This window comes from Bombus flavifrons, chromosome 4 (assembly GCF_040668555.2).
Source record: "Bombus flavifrons isolate JBK064 chromosome 4, iyBomFlav1_principal, whole genome shotgun sequence".
NCBI classification, from domain to species: Eukaryota; Metazoa; Arthropoda; class Insecta; order Hymenoptera; family Apidae; genus Bombus; species Bombus flavifrons.
The window spans coordinates 748,207-768,136 of record NC_138445.1 but is presented as its reverse complement, the minus strand read 5'-3'; the positions used below and the strand labels follow the sequence as shown (position 1 = coordinate 768,136).

General features: G+C 30.4%; 3 protein-coding genes across 12 annotated transcripts; 2 read left to right on the top strand and 1 right to left on the bottom strand.

Moving 5' to 3' along the window:
- The first annotated feature begins 471 nt into the window (after positions 1-471).
- On the top strand, positions 472-8,533 carry LOC138179405 (U2 snRNP-associated SURP motif-containing protein). 2 transcript variants are annotated; one of them, XM_069112146.1, is made up of 20 exons: positions 472-703; positions 903-942; positions 1,035-1,151; positions 1,224-1,320; positions 1,579-1,893; positions 2,250-2,314; positions 2,621-2,786; positions 3,052-3,215; positions 3,371-3,433; positions 4,158-4,201; positions 4,288-4,392; positions 4,471-4,698; positions 4,785-5,027; positions 5,178-5,364; positions 5,462-5,648; positions 6,195-6,328; positions 6,559-6,647; positions 6,815-6,974; positions 7,093-7,244; positions 7,978-8,533. In XM_069112146.1, the coding sequence occupies exons 2-20, from the start codon at positions 919-921 to the stop codon at positions 8,255-8,257; spliced, it is 2,820 nt and encodes a 939-aa protein (XP_068968247.1). In that variant the 5' UTR covers positions 472-703; positions 903-918; the 3' UTR covers positions 8,258-8,533. The 2 variants fall into 2 exon arrangements, with proteins under 2 accessions (XP_068968247.1, XP_068968246.1); XM_069112145.1 differs by having other exon boundaries at positions 473-831.
- A 135-nt stretch (positions 8,534-8,668) lies between these two features.
- LOC138179407 (uncharacterized) lies at positions 8,669-12,331 on the bottom strand. 5 transcript variants are annotated; one of them, XR_011173027.1, is made up of 4 exons: positions 10,656-10,936; positions 10,382-10,549; positions 9,260-10,247; positions 8,669-9,176 (listed from the first exon to the last, which is right to left on the bottom strand). XR_011173027.1 is itself a non-coding variant. In XM_069112151.1 (3 exons), exons 1-3 carry the CDS (start codon positions 12,168-12,170, stop codon positions 9,400-9,402), a joined length of 1,020 nt encoding a protein of 339 aa, XP_068968252.1. In that variant the 5' UTR covers positions 12,171-12,331; the 3' UTR covers positions 8,669-9,399. The 5 variants fall into 5 exon arrangements, 4 of the variants coding, with proteins under 4 accessions (XP_068968252.1, XP_068968254.1, XP_068968253.1 ...); XM_069112151.1 differs by lacking the exon at positions 10,656-10,936 and adding an exon at positions 12,167-12,331 and having other exon boundaries at positions 8,669-10,247; XM_069112153.1 differs by having other exon boundaries at positions 8,669-10,247; positions 10,615-10,937.
- A 200-nt stretch (positions 12,332-12,531) lies between these two features.
- Positions 12,532-17,153, top strand: LOC138179408 (very long chain fatty acid elongase 6-like). Of its 5 annotated transcripts, none has more exons than XM_069112159.1 (4): positions 12,597-12,685; positions 14,218-14,475; positions 15,255-15,658; positions 16,345-17,153. In XM_069112159.1, the coding sequence occupies exons 3-4, from the start codon at positions 15,330-15,332 to the stop codon at positions 16,877-16,879; spliced, it is 864 nt and encodes a 287-aa protein (XP_068968260.1). In that variant the 5' UTR covers positions 12,597-12,685; positions 14,218-14,475; positions 15,255-15,329; the 3' UTR covers positions 16,880-17,153. The 5 variants fall into 5 exon arrangements, with proteins under 5 accessions (XP_068968256.1, XP_068968257.1, XP_068968260.1 ...); XM_069112157.1 differs by having other exon boundaries at positions 15,252-15,658; XM_069112155.1 differs by lacking the exon at positions 14,218-14,475 and having other exon boundaries at positions 12,532-12,685; positions 15,252-15,658.
- Positions 17,154-19,930: the final 2,777 nt, after the last annotated feature.

The window sequence follows — 19,930 nt, the reverse complement described above, 5'->3', positions numbered from 1 at the left end:
CTAGATGGGAAAATCTCTTAATAAAAAATTCCTAAATAGCTATTAAAAGATTTAACAAAACTAATAATGGCAAAAATATTTCGAGTTATATTTGTTTCATATTTTTTATTACTATGAATATTTAATATAATATATAATTGTAATTAAGTATACATATAACCATGTATTTTCAGTAAAAGTAATACTTTTACGCAGGTGCATACATTCATATATACATATATTCATGCGCGTACCACACACACACACACGCGCGCGCAGAGAATATTGTATATACAGTATAGGATAGTATGCATACATACATGCATGCATATGGTATAATGCCATATTTATCGTTACTCAAATTTATTACAGTAACAGTTTTAAGACTGAACACTTTTTATCTGTTAACACAGATACATAACTTATCTATATATACAGCCTATAGTACGTTATTTAATCAGACAGTACTAAAAGTAAAACATAATGTTTGATTGACGCACATCTTCTACCTAGCTTATATATGACTATGCATTGTATATTGTATATTGTATATACAATTATCAAATTGTGACCGAAGATACGATACGTATTCAATTTATGGTTACTCAATTCTTTAATGCAAAATGTATTGAAACAGATATTTTTAAAAATATTAAAATAAACTCTACATGATAATGTTTAATTATAAAAATTTTTAAACGCGTCTTTCAAAAGCAATTATAAGGTATAGATATTTCCTATGTTAATAACAATTTTTAATACTTATGGACGATGTAAAACTTCGTACATATGTTCACAAATTTTAATTATCATTTTTCATAAAATTTATTCAAAACTTTCCTTTGTTTAAAAGTAAGTACTATATACTAATATATCCTTGTAAATCACTATCGTTTGATATTACAAACTGAAAATTTTTTTAGGTTAAATTATTTACAAATGGCAGATAAAGCTATTATGAAGGTAAAATTAAATAAATTTATTTCATATTTCAATTTAATTTTAGTATTTTTATATCATAATTGCACCCATTAATGATTATTTTAAATATATAGCAAATAGCAGAACAAAAGCTTAAAGCATTTTCTATTGGCACAATGGGTAAAAGACCATTGAGTAAGAAAGAATTAGAAGAACAGCGTAAAAAAGAACAAGAGCAAGCTGCAGCTCAAGTAAGCAATACAAAATCAAAAAATTATAATTGTAAAGAAAGTAAACATATAAACATTTATTTGTATATATAGGCATTTGAAGAATTTGTAGCAACGTTTCAAGAAACACCTAACAAAACAACTAGCAAAGTTTGGGTAAAAGCAGGGACTTATGATGCAGGCAAACGACGTAAGTTAATCTTATTCTGTGAAATGGGAGATATAAATTTAAGATAATCATAGTTTGAGATTTATGAAATATATTAACAATTTTTGTTTTGAAAATAATATAATGAAATATACTTGTTGAAAACATATTTGCTAAAGAAAAGCCATATAAATAATTTATGTTCTAAACTATTTGATTTATTACTTATTACATATTATATTGTTGATTATGATTGTTGTAACTTACAATTTTATGTGAAAATATGTATTTATTCAATAGAGGAAGATACACGCGAAAAGGGAAAACTTTATAAACCACAATCAAAAATATCGGAGCTCGTAGATAGCAGATCATCAGCCGAGCAAGCACAAGAATATGCAAGATTATTAGGATCGAATGAAAGAAAATTAGATAGATTGGGCAAAAAGAAAAAGGAAGGTGAGAAGAAGAAAAGCAACCTTGAATTATTTAAAGAAGAATTAAAAATGATACAAGAAGAACGAGAGGAGAGACATAAATATAAAGGTGTAGTGAAAAACGTTATTTCTACCCAGTCAGAGGATCCAATGTTAGCAGCATTAAAATGTGTTGAAGGTAATTTAGTGATAAAGATACACTCAATCACAATCTTACATAATTATAATCACTCATAAAAACTGTCTTAAAAAAACATAATTATTTTTTAAGCTAACTTATTTTAGTGTAAATAATTATTTCTTATCCCTATATTAACAATTTAAATTTATTAAAATATATTAGGTTGCACATCTTCATATCCTGATTCACGAAAAAATAATCTACATAACCTTATTGATGATCCACATCTCCTAGCCCTGATTTATGAGGGTAAACAGTACCCATTTCTAGAATTTCCTCTACTTAATTTTAAATATGTCTGTTTCTCAGTATTAAAATTATATTAAAAATATAAAACTGCTATTTTTTTATAGATGGATCATTTGACAATGGCGATCCTAACACAACAAATCTATATTTGGGGAATTTAAATCCAAAGGTATAAATCAAGTTTAAATATTAATTTTGTATTTGTAATAGATCTACATCATAGATATATTTACATAATATATTTATATCACATTTCATTTATTAGAATAGTATTTAACAAGCTTTACAATTTTTCTTGCAAAGTTTTGTAAAAATTGTACACTATTATGTAATTTATTTCTGTATACTATTATATATTACAACGAAATGAAAATTAATATTTAGAATTATAATTCTGTATAAAATATTCTATGTAAAAATTATTAATAGCAACTTATTCTCATATATATATGTTTTATTCTTATGTTTAATGTAGATCACGGAACAGCAATTGATGGAAATATTTGGCAAATACGGACCATTGGCTAGTATTAAAATTATGTGGCCACGTAGCGACGAGGAAAAGGCCAGACAAAGAAATTGTGGTTTTGTTGCATTTATGAGTCGTAAAGATGGAGAAAGAGCATTAAAAAACCTTAATGGTAAGAAGATAGTTATATTATTTTAAATTTACAAAAAATGGTCGTTCATCAGTTAAATTAATGTTTAATATTTATGAATGTTCGTCGGTGTGAATATTTTTCCATTTCTTTTTAATGATTGAATACATTGAATATGAGTGAATATATATATATATATATATATATATATATATATATATATATATATATATATATATATATATATATATATATATAATTATGATACGATTATACAGATATTTCATTACAATATAATGTTAATTAGGTCGTGACATAATGCAGTATGAAATGAAATTAGGCTGGGGAAAGAGTGTACCGATTCCACCTTATCCTATTTATATTCCACCAGCTTTAATGGAAATTACCCAACCACCACCTCCATCTGGTCTTCCATTCAGTGCTCAACCGCATCGCCGCGATAGACATAAGGTATATGATATAAACAAAATTAGGATATATTAAGGTTGTTGACCAAAAATATGGAGTTGTAATTTACATGATTGATCAATAATGTATTAATGATTTATAATTATTTATAAAAGAAATCAATATAGACCTATGTAATTTTATAAATTTGATCGTAGATACCACCTCGCAGTCGTAATCTTCAAACAGCAGACCCTCAGGAAAAAGAAAATTTTGAAAAGGTAATTCTTGTCCACTAATAAAAATTTTTATTTTTTGCAAAAACATTTGTTATAATTTTATATATCAGTGTTTTATTAGAAATTAATGTTTATGTTTAAAATATCCTAATAATAACAGTGCCAAGTAATATAATAAGAAAAATTGAAATAATTCTTACGTGCTTATAATATACAGAATGACGTAATTCCTTATGAAAAAGAATAAGAGAAAATGTAATATGACATTTTTTCATTCAAGGTTTGGTCTTTGAGAAAGACGAACTTCAAAATTTACTGTATAAAAATAATGTAATAAATAAGTATATTACTATTTGTTGCAAAGTAGTTCTGTTCAGATTCATTTTTATCAAGAACAATTTATTGATCTATTAAAAATATTGTCATTGTGACAGGATAGAAATCATGAGAATTTCTTTACCCCTTATTGTTTATATATATAACTTATGTCTTAATGGTAAAGAAAATTTTAAAGATAAATTTAATTCTGTAATTCTTCTGTAATTTCTATTAATATCTATAAATTTAACATACCTATTTAAAATATAAAAATATGTTATTTATTATACATAATATTTCTTATATAAATAGTTTTTATATTTACTATAATTTATTTGTTACAAATTCCATTATAACGAATTGACGATAATTATGTTTGGGATGGATCAATTTGGACTGAAATGTTCAATTAACTATAACCATTGCACTGTAATGGGAATTATCATAGGTTTTACAAAATGCAGTTGTCAAAGTGGTTATTCCTACAGAAAGGTATGTTGTTATTTCTGCTAATTAAAAATAGATATACCACAGTACTTTGCTTATAAATATTAAAGAAGTAAGTTTTTATGTTATAGAAATTTAGTTATGTTAATACATAGAATGGTAGAATTTGTAATTCGGGAAGGCCCTATGTTTGAAGCAATGATCATGAATCGAGAATTAAATAATCCAATGTTTAGGTTTGTATAATTTCAAGTAACTATGAAAAGTTAGTATTTTGTTACATTATATATAGATTAATGATATTTTAATTTTAGATTTTTATTTGAAAATTATTCTCCAGCACATATTTATTATCGATGGAAATTATATTCCATATTACAAGGAGATGGACAAAAGGAATGGCGCACTGAAGACTTCAGGATGTTTAAAGGTGGAAGTGTGTGGAGACCTCCTCCTATTAATCCATGGACACAAGGAATGCCTGATGAATTGATTGAAATGGAAGAAAGACAAGAACCTAGAAGAGGCAGTTTGTCAAACAGGTGTTACAAATATTGCAGCTCTTTACTAATTTTATTTATGATTATTAAAATCCTTTTCCAACATTTTGTTATATTTATATTTATAGCCAACGAGATCGATTGGAAGATTTATTACGCAATATATCGCCTGAAAGGATAAAAGTTGCAGAGGCAATGGTATTTTGTATAGAGCATGCTGAAGCAGCAGAAGAAATCTGTGATTGTATTTCGGAATCATTGTCAATATTACAGACTCCTGTTAATAAGAAAATTGCGAGATTATATCTCATATCTGATATATTACATAATTGCGGGGTAAAAGTAAATAATGCTACCATTTATCGAAAGGCGTAAGTTGTTTTATTTTAGTTATAAAATTTTTTAATTTTAATTTTAAAATATACAAATTAATGATTCATTAAGTGTATTTGTGTCTGTTATATAGTAGTTAATGTAATTGTTGATATGAATTGACATCAGTGAATGTATTTTTAATGCAGGTTTGAAACTCGACTTTTGGATATATTTAACGAAGTTCATCAAGCTTATAAACAATTTGATAGCAGATTAAAAGCAGAAGGATTTAAAGTTCGTGTAATGAGAATGTTTAGAGCATGGGAAGATTGGGCAGTTTATCCACGAGATTTTCTTGTTAAATTACAAAACACCTTCCTCGGCCTTGTTTTGGTAAATTTAACGCTGTATATCGTAAATCCTTCATATTAACGAAATAATGGGAAGTGAACGCGAAAGGTAAAAGTAAAAGGTAATTTTATTTTTATAGATAGATGAACCAGAGCCAGAAAATGATGAAGATATTGATGGAGCACCTTTATCAGATGTAGATGGAGATGGTGCAGAAGATTTAGATGGAGTACCATTAGACGGTGCTGCTCTTCTTAAGGGTGCTATGAAACATGGCTTAACACCACAAACAACATCTAATTATGATGACATTGATGGTGTACCTAGTAAGAATATTTGAATTGTACAGTGTTAAAAGATGTGAACGATATTTATAAAGTATGATTCTGAACATTAAGACAATGACTAAAATTCGTGTACAAAAGTGTAATGGCACTAATTTTTTAAATTATAAACAATTTAATTTTACGCTAGAAATACAACTATATTAGCTACTGTAGGCCAATGGATCAGCTAACAAAACCTTTCTCTCTATTTTACTTACACTTTGCGTTTTTTATTCTGAGGGAACAAAGTGAGAAGCTTCAAAGCTTGGGTGCATGAAGTGTGAGCGAAATACAGAGAAAGGACCATCAGCTGATTTATTGATCTACACCTACGCAATTGTTGGTATATCTATAGCACAAAACTAAAGCAAGCCTCAAGTAATATTTTTATTACATTAACTTTCTCTATAAATATCGCTTTTTTTTGCACTGTGTATTTTTATTATTACTCGCTATTTCATATAGTTACTGAATAATATTTATACTTATATACATTTTATATATTTATATTTTAATATTACAGTACATATCATCGTATGTTTTCAGTGGATGAGGATATAGATGGCGTTCCTATGGATGAAGATGACTCTTTAAATGTACAAAGTAAAGAAGACGATAAAAAACCATCAATTCCTGCGGGTTTTGTACCATCTCGTTGGGAAACTGTTGACCCTGATCAGGTTGAGACAATTATTTTGCAAGAGGAAATTGCGTTAAATGAATCGCTTTTTGAGTCGAACTAGGTTCAAATTGTAGTGATCTAATTGTAACAACAGTAAAAAACTGAAAAAAAAAAATGGCGGGGAAATGTCCTGTGATTAGCTATTTTTAAGGAAAATAGATCACGATTTCTTTTATAGTACTATTTTATGTTTCTCATTTTATAGAATAAGTTATTTTGTTATATTAGGTTGAAGCACAAGCTATGACAACTAGTAAATGGGAAGAATTAGGTCAGAATGATGATTCAAATTCTCAAGATACTAGTATGGATTCCAGGTAATACATAAATGTTCGACTGTTTCTTATTTTTTCAAATAATGTAAATATTACACAGCAATTAGATTAAAGAAATACTATATATACACACATCATCTTTGCATGTTTCAAGTAATAATCTGATGTTTTAATAAAATTATTAATTACAATAATCTTTAATTTGATAGTGGTAGAGATTACAATGAAGAAAGAAGGAGCCGATTGCGCGAAATTGAAGTTAAGACAATGCAATATCAAGATGAATTGGAAAGTGGCAGAAGGACACTAAAATCTGGTATGACGATTCAAGGACAGGTAGAACATTATAGAAAAAAGCTGATAAGGAAGGTAAAATTTTCTGCTTATAACATTATTTTAAGTTCTAGTATAATCTAGTAGAATAGATTGTATAAGATATTTTTATCATAGAGTTTTTATTATACAATGATTAAATCTTTTATTATAGAGTGAAAGGGAGATGAAAGATGTAAAAAGCGAAGAACGTGACGATGAACGACGAAGAGAAAAAAAGCGAAGCACGACTCCAGAATCTCCAAGCCATTATAGAGATCGAAGACGGAATTCGACAAGTCCATCAGCTAAAAGTAATAGATATAGGTAAATATTCTTAAAAAATAATCTATTGCAGAGATTCCGATTCAATATGAAAAAAAATATATAACAGAAAGATAGTTGAAACAACAGTTCATTGACATTACATAAAGAATATATGGGTATAAAAAAGACTTTAATAATATCCCCTTGTTACAAAAAAGAGTTGATGATATTTTGTGTTTTTTTTAAACAGTATCATACTTTATATTACATGTTAATAAGAAAAATTTGCTAATTTATTCACTAATTATTCACTAATAAATAACGACTATTCGTAAAGCATGCACAAATAAACTATACCAAACAATTACATTTTCAGAAAGTAGTCAGTGATTAAAGTGAGTGCCCAAACTGCATCACACTTTCTGAAATACATTTTTGCTTTTTCTTCAATGAATTCTAATGCATTTTAATGAATTCTGCAGCTAAATACCTTACATATATGTTATATATTACAGTTTTAGGAAAATTTATGGACTATGATTTAAATACAAATCAAATTATTTTATCATGATTAATATATAATGATATAAATATAAATTGAAAGATATATCGTTATTTAAAACAATCTAAAATAACACCAATTTTGGTGAAAAGAACTCGTCAAAATAGAACAGCCAATTCGTGGAATATCCTATATTTAAAAGTGTGAAAGCAATTAACAGTTTCAATTATAAAATGGGCTTCAAACCTAGATTATAATATTATTACAAAATATTTATTCATTAAATTTCAGATCACGCAGTAGATCACCACGTGGTAAACGTAGATCGCGATCACCATATAAAAAGAGAGTACCAATGACACCATCTCCGCCACGTATTCGACGAACACCTTCTCCTTCTTTTTCATCCAGAATATCTCGTAGATCACCCAATAGTGAACGAAATGACAGAAAAAGAAGGGCTAGATCGCCATCATTATCACCACCACCTCCACCACGTACTTCGAAACATAGAGCTAACAGTCCCCCTTCTCCATCTTCACGCAAATATAGACATAAGCATAAATATTAAGATACTTTACATTTTTTCTATATTATAATGTTAATAGATTTACAAAACAGATTACGTTACAGAAATTGTTACATAAAATTAATTAATGCAATACTAATTGTGTATTCAATAGTTTACAATAATTTTCTTTTCTTTTAATATTTGCCTCCTTACAACTATCTTTAAGTGAATTTATTTTATATGCATATGCTGTTTATATATATGGAACGTGATAAACATGTTCATAAAAAACACTGATAGAATACTTAATTATAATAAAAAAGGATTCTATTTATACATATACCTTTATTTATATTACTAGTATATAACCGCATTATATGTATAAAAAAAAGTGTACAGATTTAAAACTAAAAGGTGACTTTCTTATTCCCTTTTGTCACTTTATTGTAATTATGTAGTTGAAAATAAAATTAATTAGTATTTGAAATATTTGAAAATTAAATTTCATTACATTGATCCGTGCATGGGCATACTTCAGATATTTTTCATGAAAAGTGTTACATAAAAATTTTGTCGGATTATACATAAATTGATTAGTTCATGTATAAATTTGTAACAAATATATTATCAAAAAATGCTTTCTAATACAGTTTTAATTTCTATTATTTAAGCACATCCGATTAAATATATGTAAATAAATACATTATTAAATTATAATGTTTAAATTCCTGTTCTTTGTAAAATAGCACAACAGTGACATATTTCGAAAGATGTATTTGCAAAAATTTGGTGTTCATATAACGAAAAACGATACAATAAATGAAAAACTTAAACAACTAATCCAACAATTACAATAATTCGTTCCCAACATACTCCTAATATTTTTATGATTTCTTAATTGCACAAGTAAGTGTTTAATTAGGTAAAGAAAATTGAAAGTCGCATAATACATTGTACTTTCATAAATGAAAAATGAACCCTTCCCCAATACTCCTAATTCTCTATATATTTTCTGATTAGTTAAGTACTGATCACATGTTAAAATTTTTACGTGTGCTCCACTTTCTTTTAATTGTGTTAAGCATATTTTTAGTAATGCAATTACTTCATCACTTTTCATTTCTCCTGCTTCTGGTAAAACTCAGAAATATGCTAATGATTGCTTCCATCTCTTCTCCATTTTTTTTCTTTAAATTATAGATTCAGACCCACCTCCGTATTGTGCTCTCAGCTGGTAAATGACATCCGCTTATCCTTAGTTTATTATAAACTGATGCAGAATTGTAAAATATCATTTTTGCTAAATCTTGTTCTTCGGTTGTATATGACAAATTTTCACCTTTCAGTTGCAACTTAATGAAAGTCCTTACGACGTTGCTTTTGCACCCATGTCTATCTAAAAATTCATCCACAGTCTCTACTTTGCGCAACTTGTTATAAAAATGATCTCTGGAGGTTTTGATTCGTTTGACTTTTTGTTTCAGATATTTCAACTGTGCTTTTAAATCTCTATTCTCTTTCATGAGCTGAACACATTCATTTTCCAATTTCATTTCACAAAATGTTTTATTTTGAGAATTTTCAATTTGTACTTTGTAGTTTGTCATTTCTGGTTCAATCATTAGCCTTTGCATTGTATCCTCATTGTCACAAAATGTAAATGGCACTCTTGTATAATTCAGCAATGGTTTATTAACACGTAATTCTTTTTCTTCTTCTTCTTCTTCTGCTACCTCTTCTTCTTTTGCATTTTGTTGTTGCTGTTGTCGTTGTTGGTAGTTGCGTTGTTGTTCGTCCCCTTTTCCTCCTTCTTCATTCCCTTTTTCCCCTTCTTCTCTCACCAGCTGTCTTTCATGTACATCCTCTTCTTTCTCTTCTTTATTTTCTAATATACCTTTTGGTGGTTGAGGTACAGCATCCATTTTCAACATTTTCCTTCTACTGATATTTTGTGTACGGTTTGGTTTAAACATTTCAGGTGAGAAATGTTCAGCACAGATACCCATTCTTCTTATGGTAGAGCTAGCATAATATTGTAGAGCTGGATTGCCTAATAAAGAGTAATAAGAAATATAAAATATAGGTAGTAACAGAAAGTAATATAGATAGAAAGAGTAATAATGATATAGAAAATTAACAAATGCCAAACATACATAACGTACAGTATCAACACCCTGTACTTACCAACTCTTGAAATCCATTCTTTACGAAGCGGATTGTTTTCTTTCGGAAAGCAATAAAGATGATTTCCTCGAAGTCGACTGTTGTTACATTTTATGTAGGCGCAAATATCTACTAATCTAGCTGCTATGTTCCTCTGCAAATCCATAGCCTGAAAAAACCTAAAACAGACTACAAGAAACAGTATGCAAATTCAAGAAAATTTGCTCTTTTAGTACAAATACGAACGAACGAACGAATGAAACTCAGATTCAAATAAATGGAAATTATACTACACAGATATTGGTCATCCAACGTCGTTCATACATGCAAAGAATTAGATCGATTTAATTTTTTCGTACGATTTGTTACGACTGAAGATACATGAGCTAGATCTTTCAAATGAAATTTCTAGTTAAAATTATTCATAATAACAGTGTGGCCAACAGTTTAGACCAACCAAGTCTAAGCGAATGCTCGCTGTTCGCCGCATTTTAGTAAAATTTGATAAAATGAAACTGCAAACGAGCATTCGTTATTTAAATTTAAATCTAATTATATACAATCTAAATATGTGCAAGAAATCATTCGCCTTATTATTTCGCCGAACTCCGAACGAATGCTTGATTACACTTTCATCTGGTAATATGTTTTTATCCTGCAGCTCTTTCACAAATACTCCATTAATTTATAATAATTTATAATGCATTAATTTATCACAATTAAATTATTAACGTATGATATTTATGCAATTCATTTATAACATCTAAGATATTTATGTAAAACTATTATAGCATTAATTCGTAGCAATTAAAATTAATGATCTATTTTATTTTATCTATTATCAACAAAATCTTTGAATTCTTTCAAATGGTATTTTATTTCTATTTAATTCTATTTTTTAGTTTTAAATACGGTACTTAATCTATATCCGCTCAAACCAAAGCCATCGATCGCTCACGTTGAACTTTCCGCTCAGGCCGGTTTGATAATTTCACATAAGAAGAAACATTATCAAGAAATGTTTCATAATTTATTATTAATTGATACGTAATTATCATGTTTAGTGTAGTTATCATACCGTGAGCCATTAAAAGTTTTGCATTTTCAAAGTTTGGTACCTTTAGCCTACTGTATAGCTTACTTTAGATTTACTTAACGTTGGTTTACTTAACGTGATAGCCATTTAAGTCGGGATTTGTTTATTTGTGCGAAACCATGATGCAACGTAGATAATTATTCACCGTATATTTAAACGTATTAAATAAACATTACGTTCTGCTACGTTCTTATACATTTGGATGATGGACAGTTGAAAGGAAAAAAATGAAACATAAAATTGTTCTTGGTAACTTGCATGTTGAATACGGTAATGCAGCACGAACTTTGATGTATATTTGCAAATAATTTTAATAATAATAAGAATAAGGCGTGTAAGGCATGGATATACGAAAAGCTTGCCGCGTATAATTTGCCCTAATATCGATACGCGTTTGTGAGATCCCTCATTCGCGAAAGGATCAGACTCCTTATCACCGCATTATTACGAGCAGTTCACAGGTCACTTTACCATTTAAAAAATGCGTAATTTATTTTTTTGTATATTTTTAAATTTCTGTTTAAACTTTTAAAGTTTGTTGCTTGGAAATTTATAACGGGCATATACACAACGGAGCTCCGAGTATAAAAGTCAAGGCTTCAATATTCTAACACTATTCTAAGAAGAGATAAAACCAAAATTGAAATTAATTTAATTAAACCTCCTAAAATAATTAAATATTGTAATCCATTTTAAATTCCTTTATTAACCCATCGGAGCTACGTCTGTACGTCGTACGGACTCTCCTTTCGTTCGCACTGGCCAAAACACACTGGTCGCTAGTAAAACATTAGTAAGAAATGAGAATGGAAGTAACCCATCTGATGATTCAACACAGATTCATTCTTAAGGTTCACGCCATGGTCACCAGAGTATTGTATTGCAACAGTTAATTGTCCACTGTATTAATAAGCCACAATACGCAACGAGACTATGTTTAACTTTTATATACATTATTACATGTAAATTTTACTATTATAATCACAATAGCAGTGTCTCATCACAGCGTAAACGAAGTAATAGAAAGTCAGGATGTTTTACGTAATATGTTCATAAGAACATCCTAGAAGAAATAGATTGATGTTGAGAGTGGGATAGCCAATATATACTTGAAGCTTTTCTCCTTAACTGACAGTAATGGTTGGTTAACTGAGCATGTAAGAAGAAGAATGACAAGTGACTTCCTTTTTGTCTTGTCTTATTAGATCCAAGTAATATTACACAGAACTGTAAGTATTAACGTTCAAGTATTCTATTTTTCAACAAGAAAAATCTGATCTGAAATTGAAAATCTGATCCACGATTTATTTTAACAGAGTAGATATGTAACGAAACAGTTTTGATAAGTTTATTTGATATATGACGTGGAATTTTATGACTAGGTTGTGCGTATTTAGGCAAATAAATTCAGATGTTTGTCTGCGGTATGTTTCCTTTATACTTCCAGTAAAGCTATCATGTATTTTATTAAGAAGAGAAAAGAAAAAAGTTTGATTATTTGATTATTCTCTGTGGTATATCGGTTATGCCCCGTATAATGTATTGCTTTTTATAAATTGAGTTAATTATTTTCCCCAATGCACCGGCTATTCCCGAATTGTTTTGTGTAATTTACTTTATTATTTTTTGTCAATTTTTAGGTTTTTAATAACGCCTTTCTCAACAATAAATTGCTAATATTTTATCGAATAAAAATGTAATCCTTCCACGTTTTGCTTTACTTTTATCTTAAAATTTATAATAGAAGCATTTACTCTGCGATCGACGGTATACTCGTCATTGCTTGATTTTATCTGCGCATCCCATGACGGATTTTTGAAATTAAACTCCGCGGTTAACAAGTTAAAATATATATATATACGGATCTTTTTGTATCATAAATTTAGACAAATCGAAATTAATTTGAAATTACGTTATGAGTTAATAGGTTACAGTCAGCTAAGGTTGTCAATAATAACTTACCGACCGTTCGGTACCGAAGACGTCTGAATGGTGTTTTTTTAGCAATTTCGGGTTTCCCAATGCTCGTTGGTTTGTCTGTCCAAATCGTAGGGTTAGTCGTTAGACTAAACCTACGATTATATAGCATACAATGTACTGAAAATTTCAAAGTCATTCGTTGCACAAGTAATCAAACGAATTTTTAATACTTTTTATAATACTTTATAAGTAGGTATACGTTATTTATTCATAAACAATTCTATTTATTAGTATATTTATCAGTAATTTAGTATACAAGTATATATATATATATTTAATATTGAATTTAATTATTCGTAAATGTTTGTTTAGTAAAACTGTAGAACTGTCACGTTCTCTTTCATTTCGGTGAGTTTTGAATATAATTTCGAGGGCATAATTTTGAACAACTTCTCCCTGTATATACAACTGTCGTTCGACCATAGTTTTCGAGATAATCGCAAAAAAAGCTGTCGATAACACTACAGTGAATTATTCTGCTTATAATTGTGCGCCCGTAACAGCGTATGAGTTCGTATTGGTTGCTAACAGCTTTTATTGCTAACTGAGACCTAACCCTTATTTTTTGTTTTTTTGGGTAAAACTCCGTCGCAACTGTATATGCGAAACTGTAAGAAATGCTTGTTATAGTTCAATTATTAAAATTGAATATCGTTTAGGTTAGTCCTTTGAATCCGGTCGGCGATGCTCGAATGATAAGAAGTTAATTATATGAATAGTACGGCGAACGAATAATTGATATTATTTTACGAAAAGAATAATTGTCCTTATTTTACAAAAGTATTGCTAGCCGTCGTGCGGCGGCCGGATTGAAGAAAGCTAGGCCAATACACGTTGCGCATGGGACCTTAAGCTCGTCCAACTGTCAAAACACGACTATAGATAGAATTCTGTAATGAGAAAGAAGGCTGTGATGGTACAGGCAGCTTTTCGCGAATATCGCGGAAACTAAATGAGTTCAGCTCTTACATGTATAGGAAAATGTTGTTCAAAACGTTGAATTTCGCTATATAAAGGCAAAAATCATTGAAATAGAAGGGTAAGTTAGCTTTTTTACAGTTTCACCTTAAGCAGACTTGCCAAAGAAATAAAAGTAAATAAATTCATACGCGCTAGTAATGTTTCTCAACAAATTTTTCTTTTCCACTGTACTATTCATTACATACAAATAATGTTCCTACTTTGTACGAACTACTTTTATATTTTCTATTTATTTCGCGATTATGATTACGATCTACAATATAATTTACAGTAGTTTCTACCGTAGAATATCGTATCTAATCTAAAAAATAATGAAAAGTATCCGGACTTCAAACGAGAAAATTTAGGGATTTTAATGCTCTCTACTCTAGAACAGTGTCATTTTATAAATGACAATCCTACACACAGCAGATTTGAACGTTTCGTTATAAAATTTCATATAGTATTTTAAAATTGCGTTGTAAGATTGTTTGGAAAGCAAATTATTATTTAAAATAATCTAAAGTATTTTTTACAAACGTTAGATTGGGGTTAGGTTGGGGTTAGGGTTAATCTAAAGTATTTTTTACAAACGTTAGATTAATTCGTTTGATATGATCAATTCATTTGTTACCTGGTATTTTTATTTGTTCCTTAATTTCGATAGAAACGACTAATTTGCAAAAGTTACTCTGAACTATCACTCTAAATCTTTTGGATCTGTAATAATATTTTGTGTTAAGTATTAATTAAACATTATTAATTTGTTCTGTTAATATTTTATATTATTTGTAAATATTATATTTCCTACATTTAAAAAAATAATTTCAATAATCGGGTTTTTTTGCTTTTCAGTAGATTGGCAGCAGAGGTGAAAGTTGCACCTTTTCTTTAATTTTTTAACGACCAGCGAGTAAAAAAAGATATTCCAAGATGATAGACAAATTGAATCACGTGCCGCTAACTGTACCTAATTACTCGTATGCCTTCAATTTTGAGAAAAACTTTGTTTACTCGGATGCTCTTACGACAACTACGAACCATTATCCGAACTGCTTCTACTATTCTGCCATTTATGTCATCCTAATTTTTGCTGGAAAGCATTACATGTCAAATAGGCCGAAATTCGAACTGAGAGGTGCGCTTGCCTTGTGGAATGTATTACTTGCGGTATTTTCCATTTTTGGATTTCTTAGAATGTGGTCGGAAATGTATCACGTATTAAGCTATTATGGGTTCTACCATAGTATTTGTGTACCTAGGTAATTTAACATTCGTACCTTATTTTAGCTTTCAAAATATTTTCCATAGAATAATAACTTGAAAACTAATCATTAACTAAGTATGTATTGTTACAATTATTTACGAAAGCGTACTATCCAACGACCTCGATCACCTCGAAATACGTTCTTAAGGTCATCATTTTGAACAACTTTCCACTTGGTGAAAGTTGAAAGATAACAACAACAAGAGCAACAACAACAACAACCATAATATACCCTTTATTCTGGAAAATTCTTTCTTACGGCAGAAAATAAGGCAGATATTCAGGTGATTCCGTTTGGCTGGTTCATATGGTATATTAACGTATTAAAACAGTCATTGAAGTAATCCTACGTTGTTTTATATTTGAAATGAGTTGGCCGTATTTTACAATTATAGTGCCTTTATCGTTTAATTTTTCGAGCCTGGACCTACTCTATATACAAAAATATTAGAACTTAACGATATTGAGTTTGCAGTGGTACTGCGATCGCGCTCGTTGGATACAAAATTAATGGTTGACGATTCATTTATACATATGACACGATTATCACGTTTCTTTATTATCGAATATTGCGGGCGGCATCCATCTCTCATCAAAGCGGTACATGAAATCAATTTACAAAATAAAACGATGTTCCTAAAATGTTAAATCATAATAAAACCATAATTATGTTCTTTCTAGCTTCCTTACGCAAGATTCCGTTGCTGCATTTTGGTCACTGTTGTTCATCCTATCAAAGATCGTGGAGTTCGGCGACACAGTTTTTATTGTACTACGAAAACAGCCGTTGATATTTCTACATTGGTACCACCATGTAACAGTTCTTCTTTACGCATGGCTATGTTTTGTAGAGACTACAGCATACGCCAGATGGAACTCTGTAGTAAACTTTTTCGTTCACTCCTGGATGTATTCTTATTATGCTATGAAAGCAACGCGCTTGGATCCACCAAAATGGATCGCCATGCTGATCACTACGTTACAGACAGTACAAATGATTTGGGGTTGCTTTATAACTATTACGGCTTACAGCTATGTAAAAAGCGGTCAAGTCGAATGCCACATTAAGCCCCATAACGCGAAAATTGGTCTGCTGATATACTTGAGCTATTTCATTCTCTTCGCTAGATTCTTCAAACAGGCTTACCTATCTAACAAACATGGAAAGAAAGTCAAAAAGAAGAATAATAATGACAAGCTCATCAAAGCTAATTGAAGCACATACAAATTTCTGAAAACTTTTTCTAGGGATGCATCCAAGTGACGTCTCTTGTAAATATTTTATCAGAATTATTTTACAAGTACATATATTTATATTTGTGCATATACATTTCAAGAAATGTAATAGATTTTTCAAGTCTTTGTTAACAAGTGTAAAATGATGAGTAAAATAATATAACATCAATTGTTGTACATTGAATTTAACAATAAATTTCATGGCAACTCGCTTGGTACGAGTAGACGAATTAATAAAGATACTTTTAAGGAGATTTTGAAACCCTTTTTCTTTAAAAATGACTTTTCAAGCAATTATTCGATGAATCTATTTCGGAACGTTGTGACGTTTCTTTATAAAACAGTATGACAAAATTTTATTCCAGTGAAAATAAATACATAATACGTGCATTTAAAAATGTGATATGCAATAAATGTTCGTTTAAATAATTTACATTTTATTAATGTGAATTGTGATTGGGAACTGCATAGCAATAAAAGATACACTAAACACAGTGAGACCTGTACACCAAACTTGGCATACTTTTACTAAATTCAACAACATATTTGTATAAGATATATCTATTATTGTGCATGACAAGAAACATATAATGAATAGCGTGTGTTACAGAATTTCTGAGCGGGCCAGCCGTTGCCCGTTTTTTCTATATAGCTGCCTGTTACATTAGCTGCTGCTTCTCTTAAAAATCACGAAACTGATAGATCACCGGTGATCTCCTCGCGTCGCAGTTTAAACGTTTCAAAATAAGGTGAAAAAATTGAACTTTGTATATGATAATAAAATTTATTATCATGTCATTTATTAACATCACAGAGTGACGGTTCAAAGCGTTACAACAGGATGATTTAAAGAATTACAAGAGACTGATTCAAAATGTTTTAACAGACTGACTCGAGTGCTTATTTTGGAGGGTTTTTATACTGAGATTTTAGTCCCTCTGGAGGGGTTGTCGTCTGGTGTATCTCAGAGGCGCCTATTCCGTTACTATTTGGTTACTGTTTCGGTGGCTGTGGTACGCGGGATGTCTAGCCTATCCTATTATTGTTTCTGAGCGGGTAGTCTTCTTGAGCGTTAGTTTAAAATTAAAGAATTAACCCTTAACACTTTTAGTGCCAAACTACTTGCTAATATCGTTGCGTATGCGAACTCACCTTACTATTCTCATCGTGAGAGTACTTTATCTCAAAATAAATTTATAAAACGTTATAAATGGTTGAATTTCTCTTGAATTTCTGGTTCCCCTACCAAACTGCTTGGCGGCCCCAGGGCACTAAGCTGCCAGCGTCTAAATGCCAACACCACACGGAGTTCCTAAGCGGTTACCCCCCACCCATTTATGGTACTATCCGTGCCCAGCGTTGCTTAACTTTCGTGATCGGACCATGCGGCCAAGTGCTAAGTTCAATTAAAATTAGCATACACAATGACTTGTAAAATTAGGCATTTGCCCTGTTTGGTCGTAATTTAGCATATACAAGAACCTATTTGCCCTGTTTGGTCGTAATTTAGCATATACAAGAACCTATTGTATCTAAGCTTAAAGTTAGGGATCTGCCCTGTTTGGTTACACACTAGCATAATAGACAAGGACGTATTGAGTTCCACGCTACAAGAATCTATTTAACGATGTAAGAATGATAAAATCGCGCGATAATCGAACTAACTGTAAGTTGCCTAAGAAAGAGAAATTAATTGTTTACAAGACATCGACAAGGCATCGCAACGGTCAAATATTGCTTGACATTATTTATTGAAATCCGCAAGTATCCCAATTATGAGATATAGCACGCGATGTATACCACGATAATGATAAAGAAAACCTGACATGTGTCGGAGATCAAAGAAAAGCCGAAGCCGTTCCTTGGAAATTTTGGGAACATCCTCCAGTACTCTAGCCTGGATTTTATCATAGCTGTAATTGTCCGAGATTTGTGATAGCGAGATTGGGTTCGAGGTGACAATTGGTCGCCGAACGTAGCCACGGTCACGGGATGGACGTTTTGCCTAACGGAGGTCTGGAGTGGTTGTATGGGTTTTCCGAGAAGTGTGGTTGTGGCGACATGCGGCTTCGGGAGCGGACTTAGCCATGTGTGATGTTGCCTCGGAGGTGCTGATACAATGGGACATACATTGTATTAATCAAACTCCAGGCAAAAACTGCCTAGCAACGGCGTTTGGAATTTTCTCGATGCTTCCAACGAGTCTGCCCAGCAACGGCGCTTGGAACCTTCTCGATGCTTCCAAACGAGTATAGAAAACAAATGCAAGCGTACAGCGAGAAAAATCTCCACCAGGCTGGCATTCTTGCGATTGCCTTGGAAAGTGACACATCGAGTTTTCAACAATCGTATTTCTGTGCCTAAGATCAGTTTACGCTTAGTAAAGAGTTATCCCGTTGACCGTGGATTCGTTTGAACCCAAAAAAAAATATTGTTAATAGCGTTCATTAAACTTATTATTCGTAAATCATACTATTCATTAAACTTACTATTCGTTAAACTTATTATTCATTAGACTTATTATTTGTTAGACTTATTATTCGTTCAACTTATTATCCACTAACTTTATTATTCATTAAGCTTATTATTCACTAGACTTATTATTTGTTAATCTTTGTAGTAGACTTTGTCCGTTGTAGTAGACTTGTATATACGTGTAAATATAACCTCGGCTGTGTAAAACATTGGTTAATTCACGTGAAGAGATGTTACGCGCCCAAAATTCCAACCATAACCCGACACATGCATTAAGGTCTGCAGCGGAATTATATACAATCCGAACTATTTCCATCACCTTCTCATAGCTTCAACTTTATTACAATCCGTTATTAAGATAAGCAGCTCCTCATGGGACAGTACCACATCGATAGATTCCAACTAAAATCATACAGATAATAATAACATATATGAAATGTAATATTACATATAATAATAGAAGATTTTTATCAGATTTATCTGTTCCTTTATCATTTTGTTTTCTTTCTATCATTTATAGTAGTACCGATTGCTTATTACTTTGTTTTTAAAAAAT